Source organism: Talpa europaea, assembly GCF_964194135.1.
Source record: "Talpa europaea genome assembly, chromosome: 6".
Classification (NCBI taxonomy): Eukaryota; Metazoa; Chordata; class Mammalia; order Eulipotyphla; family Talpidae; genus Talpa; species Talpa europaea.
In genome coordinates this window covers 39,653,348-39,666,994 of record NC_140072.1, presented here as the reverse complement: position 1 = coordinate 39,666,994, position 13,647 = coordinate 39,653,348, and the positions used below count along the sequence as shown (strand labels likewise).

At 41.4% G+C, this 13,647-nt stretch overlaps 1 protein-coding gene across 8 annotated transcripts in view; it reads left to right on the top strand.

Annotated features, from left to right (window-relative positions):
* Positions 1–1,380: 1,380 nt before the first annotated feature.
* Positions 1,381–13,647, top strand: part of INPP4A (inositol polyphosphate-4-phosphatase type I A) — a gene marked incomplete at both ends in the record, with an annotated part of 73,381 nt that continues 61,114 nt past the window's right edge. For all 8 annotated transcript variants that reach the window (XM_084235880.1, XM_084235879.1, XM_084235874.1 and 5 more), the window contains 2 exons: positions 1,381–1,486; positions 2,013–2,057. In XM_084235880.1, the coding sequence (XP_084092006.1) occupies positions 1,381–1,486; positions 2,013–2,057 (151 nt within the window). The remainder of the gene's footprint in view (positions 1,487–2,012; positions 2,058–13,647) is intronic.

Below are 13,647 nucleotides of genomic sequence, written 5' to 3'. Positions count from 1 at the left end.
TTTAGGGCTGGCCCAACTTCATCTGGATCACCCCGAAGAGGGGATAGAAATGTGTACTTTCTGTTTCTCATACTTTTGTTTTTGAGTCAAAAGGTTAGGTTGGTGTGTGAAGCTCAAAAGAACATATAATAATTCCTGGCTTCCCCATCCTTATAGGCATTGAAATTATAAGGTATGTGTTATAATATACATTCTTGGGTACTTACGTTTGACCAGATGTTAAGTTCATGACTTTCTATTTTTAGATGATGAATTTGGATGTACTTCTATGAAGAAATGCCACGTGTCTCAACTGGTCCAAGAACAAACATGTTCAGTAAGTTGCTGGGTGAGTTAACTTTAGAGTGGGAGCAAGGGCCCTTGAGGCATAGCAATATGTTGACAGTCTCTGAGAAGACAGGGCAGTCTGGCTATATGGAAACCTTGGAGAAAGATGTTTAAACCTGCCTTATTATTTCCGTGTAATTATTTTAGCTTGTATAGGTTGGTTCCTTCTAGAGACAGCAGGAATTGTAGTGCAGAGGACTGAAAAATACGAAACTCACTTCTTGATAGTTAACCACATTCTTAGACAAGATTGTGAGCTCTGTGCTATGCTAGAGCATCTGTCTGACTCAGCCTGCAGTGGCGCTTTGCCCAGAGTCTTCCATTTCCACAGCATAGCACCATACACTTTAGTTAGGCTTATATTATCACTTACATGTTTTGCAGGAAAGAAAACTTGAGACTGAGACACACGTGAAGTTTCTGTAGCTTTGGGAAGAAAGAGACCTGGCTGGAGACATGTACCCTTGTGTTGCTAATGTTTCATGCTGTTGGAGCCCGGGGGTGGCAAACCTCTTCATTAGAGGTTATAGTGAATTGGTTTAAAATTTTAGAGATTCTAAAATAAAATAAATGATAAAATTGTAAAGATTTTGTGAGACTTGCTAATGGAAAAGCATAATAAATCAAACAAGAAAATCTCAAAAATGATATTTATGATTATATTTCAACCATCACTTAATGTGGCATGTCTTCATTTAAGAATACATGGTTTCTTTATGGGATCCTATGGATATTGCCTTTTGCGGTGTGTGGGGGGTAGTTTTGAAGAAAGTGATTAGGTAGAGCTGAGACTGAGATGACAGACTCTACCTCTATTGCCTCACCTGCCAGAATACCCCAGGTTCCCTGCATCTTGCCCATTTCAGCTCACTTTTTCTATAAGAGGGCAGTGTGTCTCTTGGTCACCATTCCTATGTTTCTTCCTCAAGTTTGTTCCTATTTCACAGGACTACTGCCACCACCTTAGGGAACTAGGGCTTGGTGATAGCGCTTCCCAGGGAATCAGGCGTGGTCTGACCCAGGAACAGGAAGTACATCTTCGCCAATGACATCATGACAGCTAGAGAGCACAGCCCTCGCCATGGCGCCAGGGCCCGTGCGATGCAGCGGGCTTCCACCATCGACGTGGCAGCTGACATGGTTGGCCTCTCTCTAGCAGGTGAGGCCCTCAGGGCAGTGCCGGGCTCCTAGTACCAACTCACAGAGTGTGGGTTGCACACTGTCGCAGTGCTGGGAGAGCCAAGCTGCCTCCTGGGAACCAGCAAATAGCCAGGAAGAGTTCCCTGTGACTGTTCCAGCCTGGAGGCACCCTGGTATGGCATCTTTCTGACTGGCTATGGGAATAGGAAGTGGAATAGGAGTTCCCTCTTGCTGGGAACTGCTTCCACTAGCACTTGACTGCCATCAGCTTTCCAGTTTGGGTGGCCACCTGCCAGAAGCCCACAGTGGTTATCTGGTGAGTGGCGGAGCCACGATAAAAGTCCTCCCTATTGTGGATGTGCAGGCCCCTGGAGGAGGTTTCTGTCTTCTAGCCTGAGGTTTCTTAGGAATCCTTGAAGCAAAATGTTTCAAAAACAAATCATCTGATGTAACAGTTTTAGAGGGGAAAAGCTTTTAGGTTTATTGTATACAATCTAAAAGCAAGGACAAGTTTTTTAAGGATCATTTTTTCTTTTTTTATTCAGGAAATATACAAGATCCAGATGAGCCCATTTTGGAATTCAGTTTAGGTAGGTGATCTTTCCATATTTCTTAGTTTCAAAGTATATGTTGCTTTTATAACCAAAAACATGACCACTGGCACAAATTTATGTTGTAGAATTTGGGACTCCCCCTCTGCTAAAGTGCTTCTGCAAAGATGAAGCCATGAGGCAGGTCTGGACTTCCTGCGAGTGGGAGGGAACCTTAGGGACCACATGCCACAAATGTACTACACATCCCTCCCCAACAGAGCTGCAGATAGAGGCTCCCTCTCCCCTCCTCCTACCTGACTGAGAAGGAAGGGTTGAGAATACTGTATTTGAGCTTAGCTTTGCAGCCTCTAATCAAGCAGCCCTGTGTGGTTGAATTTGGCTTTCTCACGCTGGGTTCCCTATTCCCTAAGTAGAGGTGATGACACTGTGTGCTCTCTTCTCAGGAAGCATCAGAAGAGAGAAATTGTAGCAGAATGTGCCAGCTCAAGGATCAGGGGAGTGTGGCATCACTGTGCCTTTCCGGGGAGGTTGAGAGTAGGGTGGGCAGCTGCAGATTTTTTTAAAGCCTGCTCCCCTCCTGTGTTCCTTGCCCCTTTCCTCATCATTGGTTGGTGGCCTGGCAGCCGTATCCAGGAGGTGGTGTGACATAAAAGTAGCACCCCTTAGAGAAAAGATGACCTGAATTCCAGTCCTGGCTGTGCCACAGATTAACTGCACGGCATTGAGCTTGACCTTGCTAGAACAGTTTCCTCATGCCATATGGCTGTTTCTGTCTGAGAGACAAAGATGACCATGGCAATTAAAGCAAAACAAAACAAAAGGATTTTGGCAAAATCCATGAAAATGTAATTGTACTATTATCAAGTTATTATTAAACTCTGAAAATAGCCCCATTTCAAGTTAAATGTTTTGAGTTCAGAGGGTTTCTCCCACCTTGACTAGATAGTTGGTTCTGTTTTGGGTAGTGATGTTGTGCCACTAGCTGTAAATGGGGTGTTTGGGGAAGAAGCCCTCACTCATGACTACCCCCACTTTAGAATGCCAGCATTGCTCTTTATAATGCTAACCCAAGGATTTCCGGTTTTGTGATAGAAAGGTGAACATATTTCCATCCCTTTATGTTAAATCATTCCAAACATCAGGAAGAAACAGAAACACAAACTTGTACAGTGAAATATTTTTGGAACCCACAAAATATAACCTTGAGGGAGGGAACAGATGGAGAGAAGAATGGTCACTCCTCCATGTCTGTGAAGAAGGCAGAAGCAATGTGGAGGGTTGTCCCAAAGGCACTAAGGAAGCCAGGAAAAGAAAAGGCTTACTGGAAAGTTTGTGTAAGAAAGAGCTTGGGGTTCAGATTTCTGCTACTCTGCTTCTAGCTCTGCAGAGGCTACAAGTTTACTCTGACAGGAAACTTCAGAAGCAGAGAGACTCTGGGTCTTGGTACTTGAATACAGAGAGGGGTCAGATGAAAACAGGATAGAATGGAAGTCTGTTAAATTTTGGACTTTAAAAAAATTAAGAATTTTTGTGGAGGGCGGATCAACATGGTGGCAAGGAAACGCTGCGATTAAGATCTCCCATTAAAAAAAGGTTAATAGGGAGGAAAAGCAGCAGGTCCCAGTGAGAACTGGGACACGGAAGATAAACAGGTGACTCCAGCAAACTACCCAAAGAAGAAAGTTGCTATAAAAGAGGACTAGAAGGGGGGAAAGCTCAGAAACCTGCTACCCTCCCCCACCCACAAAGTCGGCACTCTCTGACCAACAGAAAGGAGGAAAAAAACAAAAAAACTAAAGCAACCAACAAGAACAAACTACCCATCGAGCGGGACTGTGAGTGGAAAGGAACTATTTCAGCCACCACACCCAGTGAACTGGAGCTGTGGAGAACCCTGCAGGATTCTCTGGGGAGGTGAGTGAAGGGCTCCAGGCACCATTAGAGAAAAACAAAGACTCCCGGAGACCTACACACAGCCCCAGGCGAGCCGGTAAGCTTGTGTGGAAAAGCAGCTCGCTTGAAAAGGATACGCAGATTGCGGCTGCCCAGGTCCCCGTGCCTGCGACCTAGGCTTGCGGGGAGATGCGCGGGGGCTCTCACTGAGGTGAATGTCCCTCACTGAGTAATCAGAAACCAGGCGCCTGGACATGGGAGCGGGGTGCAAAAGGTGCCATTTCTGCGGACACTGAACTGGGCTGCAGCCCGCGTCCTAGACCTGAGGGCTTTGGAACTGAGGCCCGTGGCATGAAATTTGGGGCGTGGGATCCCCATGACGGTGGGGCACAAGGCAGACACAGCACCCCAAAGCCGTTGAGGCTTTCCCCACCACTCCCACTCTGTTCCCCTGTCCCACGGGGTAAAAAAAAACAGCTCCCCAAGGACACTAGGAGAAATCTCTGGCGCCACCTAGTGACCAGAAAAAAATCACCAACACCCCATAGAATAAGGACCTTTCTTCAGTAAAGGCTGCTTGAAACTGGCAGAAGGCAGACAGCTCCCGGAGGAGTCAGAGGTGAGCTGGAAAGTTCACCCAAGCCAGGCCCCTTCTGACCAGCAGTCCGAGCCCAGAGGGGGAGCAGGCGCACGGAAGAGTGTGCCTGTCTCCGAATCGCCATTTTAGAATAGGGACCATTCTTCAATAAATACTGCTTGAAACCAGCAGAAGGCTCCCAGAGGAGCCAGAGGTGAGCTGGGAAGTTTGCCCAAGCCAGGCCCTTTCTGGCCAGCAGTCCAAGCCCAGAGGGGGAGCAGGGACCCAAGGCCAGGGCAGACCGAGCACGCAGGGGAGTGTGTACAGGCATCGCCTTTTTAGAACAGGGACGTTTCTTCAATAAAGACTGCTTGAATCTGGCAGAAGGCTCCCCATGGAGCCAGAAGGAGAAGGTTCCCTGAGCAATCAGAGGTGACCTGAAGGCCCCCACAAGCCCAGCCCCACCTGGCAGGAAGTCGGAGCCCAGAGGAGGATCCAGAGATTTGGAACCCAGAGTATAATCCAGCTGCCCCACCTCCAGGGAAGTCTGGGGGACTTCAAGACTCACCTTTGTAACTATACACAGAAGGAGGAGAGATTCTGTGACAGTGACCATTAACATACTCAAAGTACCACTGCCTCACTAGACTTCTGGCATAACAGTTTTTGATTCGTTTGGATTGCCAGTTTCTGAAACTCCTGAAACATACCAAAAAGATGCCAGCCAGTACCAGCGGCACAGTGTCCCAACACATAAGGCAAATTAGAAGACAGGCAACAGGGAAAAGAAAAACTACAAGCAAAGTAGCAATGCCTCAGAAAAAAGACACACCACAAAAACAAAAAACAAACAAACAAAAAAAAACAAAACCCATCTACCAGCTTGCAACTACGGTGACTTGGAAGAACTTCTGAGCCTTCCAGAAAAAGAATTTAAATTGCCGTGGTGAAAAAACTGATGGAAGTCATTAAGGAAAACAATGCTTACAAGAATGAAATTGAGTCCCTAAAGAGGGAAATGAAGGAAATGCAGGAGATCAGAGGATTAACAGGAGAGCTAAAGAATGCTGGGAAAAGCAGTGATAACAGAATAGAGGAAATGGAAGAACGAATAAGCACTCTCGAAGACACAGAAATAAAAAGAACCAAAACAGAAAAGGAAAGAGAAGTACAAAGGAAAAAGACTGAAGAAAGACTTCGGGAACTATCTGACTCCCTGAGGAAAGGAAATATAAGAGTTATAGGAATCCCAGAAGGAGAGGAGAGAGACCTAGGAACAGAGAAAATATTCAAGGAAATAATTGAAGAGAACTTCCCAAACATGAAGAAGGAGCTGAAAATTGATATACAAGAAGCAAGAACACCAAACTTCCATGATGAAAGGAAAAATACAGCAAGACACATAATAGTAAAGCTCCCAAGAATCCAAGACAAGGAAAAAATAATGAAGATGACAAGAGAGAAGAAACAGATAACATACAAAGGAAAACCAATCAGACTGACATCAGACTTCTCTGAAGAAACAATACGGACAAGGAGAAAGTGGAGGGACATAGTCAACAGACTTCAAGACAACAGATGCCAACCAAGAATACTCTATCCTGCAAAGCTTTCCTTCCTCTATGAAGAAAGAATAAGGACCTTCCCAGAGAAACAGAAACTCTGGAATTTAATTACAACTAAACCCCCACTCCAAAAATACTACAAGGAGTCCTAAAGCCAGAACCTCAGAGGGACGAATAACAACGAAAGAAGGCAAAAAAAAAAAAAGTTATTAAAAGAATAAATAAATAAAATCAAAGGAAAGACAAACACAATGGCAAATACAGATGCTAACATATCAATATTAATTCTAAATGTAAATGGACTAAACTCTTCAATAAAAAGACACAGAGTCGCAGGCTGGATTAAGAAACAAAACCCAACCTTGTGCTGTCTCCAGGAAACACATTTAGCTACAAAAGATAAAAATAGGGCCTCCCTGGTGGCGCAGCGGTTGAGCGCTGGGTTGCGAAGCTGCCCGCAGCCTCTGCAGCGCCGGTTCGATCCCCAGCTGCTCCCAGGCCACCGGAGGAGGTTCCCACAAGCGCACAGACCTCTCCTGCCGCCCACTGCTCCCCTCAGCAGTGTACTTTGGTCCTTCTGCCTGCTCTGCTCCCCGCTCTGGCTCTGGTGAATTCTCTCACCCTTCTGCACTTCTGACTGTACCCAGTGCTTGTATAAATAAATAAACAAATCTTTCAAATAAAAAAAAGAATTAAAAAAAAAGATAAAAATAGACTCAAAGTTAAAGGATGGAAAATAATCCTACAAGCAAATGGACCAAAAAAGAAAGCAGGAACAGCTATACTTATATTAAACAGATTTCAAACTCAAAAAGGTAAAAAGAATCCCAACAGTCACTACATTATGATCAAGGGGACAATACTTCAAGAAGAAATAACACTCGTTAACATATACTCACCAAATGAAGGAGCACCAAAATATATCAGACAACTATTGTCATCTTTGAAAACAGACATCAGAGAAAACACATACGTAGTAGGAGACTTCAGCACACCACTATCAACAATGGATAGATCAACAAGACAAAAAATAGGTAAAGAAACTAAAGCTCTAAATAAGGACCTAGAGTGCTTGGGCTTAACAGACATCTATAGAACACTAAACCCAAAAAAATCTGAGTACACATTTTTCTCAAGCACACATGGATCATTCTCCAGAATCGATCACATACTGGGTCACAAGAAAAACATCAACAGATACACCAAGATTGAAATCATACCAACCATCTTTTCTGACCACGAAGGCATCAAACTAGAAATAAACCATAAAAAGAAGGCAAGGAAATCTCCTACCTCATGGAGATTGAAACCCACACTACTGGAAGACCACTGGACTAATGAGATCAAAGAAGAAGTTAAAAAATTCATTGAATTGAATGACAAGGAGGACACCAATTTCCTAAATGTATGGGATGCAGCAAAAGCAGTAGTAAGAGGAAAATATATAGCAATAGAGGCTCACATCAAGAAACAAGAAAGAACTCAAAGAAACAACCTAATCTCAAAGCTTACAGATCTAGAAAGAGAACAACAACAACAACAACAAAAAAAAAACCCAAACCAGTAGAAGAAAAGAAATAATAAAAACCAAAGCAGAAATAAATGAAATCGAAACTAAAAAAAAACAATCCAAAAGATCAATAAACCAAGAGCTGGTTCTTCGAAAAAATAAAATAGACAAACCCCTAGCCAGGCTCACAAAGGAAAAAAGGGAGAAAGCACAAATAAACAGGATCACAAATGAAAGAGGAGAAATCACAACAGACACAGCAGAAATCAAAAGAATAATCAGAAACTACTATGAACAGTTATATGGAAACAAGTTCAACAATCTAGAGGAGATGGACAAATTCCTACAACTCTACAATCACCCAAAGCTAGATAAAGAAGAAATAGAACACTTAAACAGACCAATTACAAGCAGCGAAATTGAAATGGTAATCAAAAACCTTCCCAAAAACAAAAGCCCAGGACCTGATGGATTTACAAATGAATTCTACCAAACGTTCAGAGACGAATTAGTGCTTATCCTTCACAAACTCTTCCAAAAAATTGAGAAGGAAGGGATAATACCAAACACGTTCTACGAAGCCAACATTACACTAATACCAAAACCAAACAAGGACAACACAAAAAAGGAAAACTACAGGCCAATCTCCCTAATGAACACTGATGCAAAAATCCTCAATAAAATTTTAGCTATCAGAATCCAACAATGTATCCATAGATAATTCACCACGACCAAGTAGGAATCATTCCAGGGACACAAGGATGGTTCAACATCCGAAAATCAATCGACGTTATCCAACACATCAACAAAAAGAAATATAAAAACCATATGATAATAGATGCCGAGAAAGCTTTCAACAAAGTACAACACCCATTCATGATAAAAGCCCTTGAAATTCTTGGGATACAAGGAACATACCTCAACATCATAAAGGCCATATATGACAAGCCAACAACCAGTATCATTGTCAGTGGTGAAAAGCTGAAAGCATTTCCATTAAGATCTGGAACAAGACAAGGATGTCCACTCTCACCACTGCTTTTCAATATAATACTGGAAGTCCTAGCCAGAGCAATAAGACAAGAGAATGACATACAGGGAATCCAAATAGGAAAAGAAGAAGTCAAACTATCACTATTTGCAGATGATATGATAATATACATAGAGAACCCCAAAAACTCCACAGAAAAACTAATTCAACTCATCAATCAGTTCAGTAAAGTGGCAGGATACAAAATCAACATGCAAAAGTCAGTAGCCTTCCTATACACAAACACTAAATCCAAGGAAGAAGAAATAAAAAAAACCATCCCTTTTATTATTGAAACAAAAAAAATCAAATACTTGGGAATAAATCTAACAAAAGAGGTAAAGGACCTATACAAAGAAAACTAAAAAACACTGTTAAAAGAAATAGAAGAAGACACAAAGAAATGGAAAAAGAGTCTCCCCAGTGGCGCAGCGGTTGAGCACCGGGTTGCGAAGCTGCCCGCAACCTCTGCAATGCCAGTTCGATCCCCAGCTGCTCCCCAGGCACTGGAGGAGGGTCCCACATGGCGCGCAGACCTCTCCTGCCGCCCACTGCTCCCCTCAGCAGTGTACTTCAGTCTGTCTGCCTGTTCTGCTCCCCGCTCTGGCTCTGGTGAATTCTCTCACCCTCCCGCGCTTATGACTATACCCAGTGCTTGTATAAATAAATAAATAAATAAATAAATAAATAAATAAATAAATAAATCTTTAAAATATATATATATATATATAGAAAGAAAAAAAATGGAAAGACATCCCCTGCTCATGGATTGGAAGAATAAACATTATTAAAATGGCCATCCTACCAAAAGCAATATACAGATTCAATGCTATTCCAATCAAAATTTCAATTTCATTTTTCAAAGAAATAGAACAATTATTGATGAAATTCATATGGAATCACCAAAAACCCCAAATAGCCAGAGCTCTCCTGAAAAGAAAAAGAAGGGAATGGAGGCATCACACTCCCATACTTCAAACTATGCTACAAAGCCATAATCATCAAAACTGCATGGTATTGGAACAAGAACAGACACACAGACCAATGGAATCGAATAGAAAATCCAGAAATAAACCCACAGATTTACGGTCAACTAATCTTTGACAAAGGAGCAAAGGATATGCATTGGAGCAAAGAAAGTTTGTTCAATAAATGGTGCTGGGAAAACTAGGTTGCTACATGCAAAAGAATGAAGCTTGACTACTATCTCACACCATGCACAAAAACCAGCTCAAAAATGGATTAAAGAACTAGACATAAGACCTGAATCCATAAAATACATAGAAGGAAATATAGGCAAAACACTACATGGTACGCACATCAAAGACATCTTTACAGACACATCACCCAAAACAGTGATAGTGAAGGCAAAGATAAATAGCTGGGACTACATCAAATTAAAGAGCTTCTGCACAGCAAAAGAGACAATAACAAAAACAAAGAGAAACCCCACCAACTGGGAGAACATTTTTGCACATAATACTAATGATAAAGGACTGATCACAAAAATCTGCAAAGAGCTGATGAGACTCAACAACAACAAAGAAAATAATCCAGTCAAAAAATGGGCAGAAGAGCTGAAAAGAAACTTCTCTGAAGAGGAAATGCAAATGGCCAACAGGCATATGAAAAAATGTTCATCACTTGTAATCAGGAAAAGGCAAATCAAAACTACCATGAGATACCATCTCACACCAGTGAGAATGGCACATATTAAAAAAACTAGCAACAACAAATGTTGGCGAGGTTGTGGAGAAAAAGGAACTCTCCTGCACTCTTGGTGGGAGTGCAAACTGGTCCAACCACTATGGAGAGCTATGTGGAGATTTCTTGACCTACTAAAGATCGAGCTTCCTTATGATCCAGCAATTCCACTCCTAGGTATTTACCCAAAGGACACAGAAACATCAATTCCAAAGAGCACCTGTACCCCTATGTTTATAGCAGCACTATTTACATTAGCTGAGCTTTGGAAACAACCCAAATGCCCAAAAATAGATGACCGGATCAAGAAGATTTGGTACATATACACCGTGGAATATTACTCAGCATTCAAAAAAGATAAACACATGCAATTTGCAGCAACATGGATGGAGCTAGAAGGGATCATGCTCAGCGAAATAAGCCAGAAAGAAAAAGAAAAATACAGGATGGTCTCACTCATAGCAGGAATCTAGAAAACTTAAATAAGGGACCAGGAAAAAGAATAACTATAAGAAAGAAAATATCAAAATCAACAAACAACATTGAACCAGAGACACTCTATAGGGGGTGGGGGGCGGGAAAAGGAGGCTTTGGGGTCAAAATAAGGGGGTTGTAATTGTATGGGGAATATAAAAATAAAATTTAAATTAAAAAAGAAGCTACACTAAAAAAAATAAATTAAATGTGCCCATTTGAAAAACTTTAACAGAAAATGCTAAAGAGAAAAAGAAAACCCTATCAGAGAGAGAATCATAGTTGGGACTTTGGTATATGTTCTTGCAGATTTTTTTTTAGGTCCATATAGTGCTATATAGAAATTTTTAACAGTATTGGTTGTGTATTTGTTTACCAAAATATCATCCTTTTGTTCTTAACATGTTTTTTTTTTCATGAAGCAAAATATCAGCAGCTTCTTTTCATTTTAATAAAGCTGTGATCTGCCTTGTCATTTTGATGCCTACATAGAATCTATTATTGTCCATGGCATATTTATTTTAACTGGTCTTTTGTAGTTGAACATTTTAGATTCTATCTAGTTAGCCTTTATAAGCACTACAGAAAATATAATTGTGTATCTTTCATGCATTTTACTGATTATTTCCTTAGGATATAGAATTGCTGAATTAGATGATATATACTTGAAACATGTTTTATCAGTTTGACTCAATAGTATTTATTCCACTCGGATTATGGATCATCTGCTTGGTGAGATGTGGCATACATATCACAGATTACTGTTTTCTATAGAAATATGCCAAAGGAATGATGTAAGTGTACAGGAGGAGATGTGACTGTAGGCTTCTAAGAGAAAGCTTCATGGTAGCTATGGAACCTGAACTAGGGGTAATATATTGGGAGAAATTAGATAGACTGCATGGAAGATGAGACCAGAAGAGAATGTAACTCATAGGAAAATGTGTTTGGAATGTGGCTATTGTCCCATTACCCCTTAACATGATAACCAATTTTCCCCTCATTTGTTGACCTTTAGATCTTATCACCAGTGCTCAAAACATCTAGATATTTCAATCTTAGATGTGAAGAATCCACACCTAATCCAGACCAAGGTTATTTAAGGATGTAAAGCAGGGAAAGCAAGTGAAACAGTCAAATAAGGGAATTCCTATTGAGGTGGACATAGTAGCAGATGTAGAGTAGAACTTTCAAAAGTGATAAAACCTTAAAACTTCTAGAAGTAAATAAATGATAATTTAAAATTTTAGGGTTGGGCCTCCCTGATGGCGCAAGGGGTTGAACACAGCACTGTGAAGCCGTCCTCAGCCTCTGCGGTGTGAGTTCGATCCCCGGCAGGCCAGGGAGCTACCCACATGGTGCAGCAGACCTCTCCTGCCTTGCCCGCTGCTCCCTTCAGCAGAGTATTTCAGTCAGTCTGCCTGTTCTGTTCCCCACTTTGTCTCTGGTGAGTCCTCTCACCTCCCGTACCTCTGGCCTGTACCTCAGTTCTTCTGTACATAAATAAATCATTAACATCATAGGGCCTCCCCGGTGGCTCAGCAGGCTGAATGCAGTGCTGTGAGGCTGTACACAGCCTCTGCAACACGGGTTCGATTCCTGACCGGCCAGGAAGATTCCCACATGGGGCTGCAGACCTCTCCTGTCTCTCCTGCTGCTCCCCTCAGCAGTGCCTTTGGTCTGGCTGCCTGTTCTGCTCCCCGCTCTGTCTCTGGTGAATCCTCTCACTCTCCCATGCCTCTGACCTTGTACCCCAGTTCTTGTTTAAAAATAAATAAATCTTTTAAAAAAATTTAACATCATAAAACAACAACTATTAAACACAGGTTTCATGTCTGATAGTTCATTTAGATCAAAAATCTAAGAGACTCACCCAAATCTCTGCTTTGAGTTTTACAACACCAAAATCTAAATGTCAGCAAAATCAAAGTGTCTAGGATATCCATTTCTTTGCTCATTCAGATTGTTGGCAGAATTAATACTTTGTTTTTAGGATTGAGGCCCCTATTTCTTTGCTAGCTATCAGTTGAGGCAGGTTCTCAGCATTTTGGGAGCCTCTTTCCTTGGCACGGGTTCCCTATTCCCTGTCTTCAGAGGCAGCAATGACAGATTGAGTGTCTTTCATGCTTTAACTTCTTTATTCCTCTTCCTTCTCTCCCTCCCCCCACTTTAAAAGATTTATTGTTATCACTTCACAATTAATAATAAAATATTATCAAAGACTCAGGGCTTTATTGCCTGTTTCTACTGGTATGAGCATGTGCATACATCTTGCCTTATCTACTCACTGGGAGAGAGAAAAGAGTGTTAAGTAATGAACTGATAAAACTGGGAAAGGATTTAAAAATGCTGCCCCACATTGCTTTTGGCCAGATTTGGCAATGGGGTATTCCCTTTCCCAGAGAATAATTTCTTTTTTCTTTTTACTTAGATCCATATTTGACCATCTATCCCCTTGTTCCCATCCCTTCTCAGCCTCTTCTGCTCTGGAACTTAAGTTCTGTTGTCAGTGTCCATTGGTTTATTTTTGTTTTGTTTTCTGATTTGTTTTGAAGGACATGGACATTATAGAAGGAAAAAGCCTATCACTTCTTAAAATTAGAAAAAAATAGATTAGACTTCATCAAAATAAGAAATTACTGTCCATCAATGTCCATAAAAAACAATATTAATGGAATGAAAAAAAAAACCTTAGATGTGAAAAATCTGGAGAATGATATATCCATCAAGAGCTTTGAAAAGTTCTGATATATTCCTGGGAATCTGATGACCTGTGCATGTATAAGGCTGTGTAAATGTTTAGGGCTATGTACACGATGATGGTAAACTTGAGAAGACCAGAAGCAAGCACTGTGGCCTTACCTTGAAGTTCT